Here is a 2479-nt window from a genome sequence, read left to right as displayed (position 1 = left end):
TGTGAGAGAGAAAGTGTAAATTTTCAATTCAACATACATAGTAAATGAATGATAACTGAAAAGTATACAACACGGAAAATTAAATTAAAGGAAGCAAGAAAGAAAATGTGTAGCAGAAAAACACTCAAAATGTTACAATATTGTACTTTCTAATATCACCGGTAATTGGTTTGACCATATCAATATACTATTACGTTAATTTTGATGTACATTGATGACATTTTGTGTTTGTCCAAAGTACCTACCTAATTAGATTGATGATGACCATCTTGATGCCCTGTCTTCGCACCACCGTTCTCCTCCACGACGACCAATTCGGTCTCGGCGGCGGCCGGTTCCCGGTACCTCTTGTAAATATCCCCCTTGTAAAACTCCCTAGTCCGGGCCACCAAAAAGAGCGAAACAATTGCACCAAAGAAAGTAGCAGCGGTGATAATAATGAAGGACAATCTAAAACACTTGACACCAAGACAAGTCAATTGTTCCCCTGCTTTTCTCTTTAGCCCCAACGCCGCCAATTGTTTCCTGGCTTCTTTGTCATACAAATGACCAGTGATCCTCACGTTAAGAACATACAAACCAAGTGGACTCGCCACACTTCCAAAGTTGTACAAAGTTGCATAGTATTTGAGACCAAACAGCTCCGAGATTATGGCAAAAAGTAAAGGCCATTGCGCACCAAAGCTGAAACCAATGATCACGGAAGCTATGTAAAGACCATCCGGTACATCGAAAGCTATGAGAAGGTGACCAACACAAGACAGTAACAGAGTCAAGGTCAACATTAGAGGTCTTGGGAATTTGTATTTCTGCAAGAAATGCTCTGAAACAAACCCGGAGAAAACACGTCCTAGGTAGTTCCAGATACTCACTAGTGACACAAAAGTGCTTATGCTTTTCTTTGGGTATTTCAGAGCGGTTCCTATTTGACCAAGGTTGTCAATTGCGGTCAACGTTCCTCCAATCCCAGAAATGCAGGCAATGAACAGGATTAGCATGTCAATGCTGAAGAGTGCTTGCAGGATGGTGTAATCCTCACCTCGTTCCGGTGGATTAAAAACATTCTGCCACCATCTTGTTTCTTCTACTACTACTACTTCTTCCGATTCTTTCTTGACTTCTGCGTTGACTTTTTGACCCTCCGTGATGATCTTCACCGGAGAAGGGTCCACCAAGGCAAGCTTCTTGGCCTCCCAAATCTTGATCTCCTCCAAGACAACAATGGCGACAGGGAGGAAGAGCAAGACAAGAACAATAGCAGCGGTTACACCAAACTCGCTCTGAGTGAAGTCAACCCTCTTCTGAATAATGATCATGACGAGAAGAAAGCCAGCGAGTGCAAGAGAGATGTAAAGAAAGTTAAAGAAGACTTTGAGCTCGTTAGGCTGACGAACCGGCTTCATATAGCGAATGGTTCGGAGGAAGACGAGGGAGATTGCGGCGGGAAGCCAACCGATGAAGAGAATCAAAGCCTTGGTATCATCATAGTAAATGGCAGAGTATAACTGAGTTATGATGGCTCCGCTGAGTCCAACGTAGCCTTTCAAGATGCCCAAAACGACGCCGCGGCTTTCTGGAAAGTTCTTGACGCACGTGACAAGAGAGCCGGTGTTGGCGAACGACTGAGAGTTAGCGCCGATGCAAATGTATAAACACATTTGCCAGACCGCTGGTCTGGCGATTCTTTTGGTGACGGAGAGCCAGATCATGAGGTAGCCGAAGAGGTTGAGGATTGCGCCGATGGCTAAAACCACCCAGGGTGGGGTTAGCTCGTTGATGAGGCCGGAGAGGACGCCGACGTTGCTGCCAAAGTCCTTGAAGAAGCTGAGGAGATTGAGGGTGGTTTGGTCGTAGCCGAGGGTGCTTTTGATTTCGCTGGAGTAGAGGCCGAACATGTAGGTGGCTCCGGCGGCTGCCATGATTAAGAAGGAGGCGAAGACGAGGAACCAGCGGCCGGTGATGACTTGGAGGGTGAGGCTCCTCATGTCTGCCCATCCTTGAACTGTGGCCATGTCTCTTCCAGTTCAACAACTGATGAAGAAGTTGGCGTCTGCTGTTTATTATAACTTTATAAGCACATGACTTCAAGTCAATATATAGCTGTGGGTTTGGTAAGCTGAGTTTTTAAGAAGATATATATATTTTTTTAGTTTTTTTTTTAAATTTTATAAAAGAATAAAATTATTGTTATTATTATTGAAAGGATAAACTGCACAAGTTTAGAAAACCAACTCCAGCAGGTGCGGTCAATTTGAACGAGTTTTCAAAATGTTTTAAATTAAAAATTAATTTTAAAAAGTTCCAATAAAAATTAACCAATCTGATTTTATTTTGTTACATTTCAAATTTGTTTTATTATGAATTTTAAAATAATTTTAAAATTTTAAAATAAATCTTTAAAATAATTTTATAATAATTTTAAATATTTATTATTATTTTATTTTAGAGATTTTTTTATTAAGGGTTAGATGTTTTTTTA

General features: G+C 41.3%; 1 protein-coding gene across 1 annotated transcript; it reads right to left on the bottom strand.

Annotated features, from left to right (window-relative positions):
* Positions 1-2129, bottom strand: LOC112712123 (protein NUCLEAR FUSION DEFECTIVE 4). The gene has a single exon (XM_025764924.3). It carries the CDS (start codon positions 2010-2012, stop codon positions 246-248), a length of 1767 nt encoding a protein of 588 aa, XP_025620709.1. The 5' UTR covers positions 2013-2129; the 3' UTR covers positions 1-245.
* Between the last annotated feature and the right edge of the window lie 350 nt (positions 2130-2479).

The sequence above is a fragment of the Arachis hypogaea genome, chromosome 9, assembly GCF_003086295.3.
Source record: "Arachis hypogaea cultivar Tifrunner chromosome 9, arahy.Tifrunner.gnm2.J5K5, whole genome shotgun sequence".
Classification (NCBI taxonomy): Eukaryota; Viridiplantae; Streptophyta; class Magnoliopsida; order Fabales; family Fabaceae; genus Arachis; species Arachis hypogaea.
The sequence above is the reverse complement of the archived record's forward strand: the minus strand, read 5'-3'. Positions and strand labels throughout refer to the sequence as shown.

Bases quoted from the DNA above. Each gene is read 5' to 3' on its own strand.
- LOC112712123 (XM_025764924.3), bottom strand. From the start codon at position 2,012: ATGGCCACAGTTCAAGGATGGGCAGACATGAGGAGCCTCACCCTCCAA.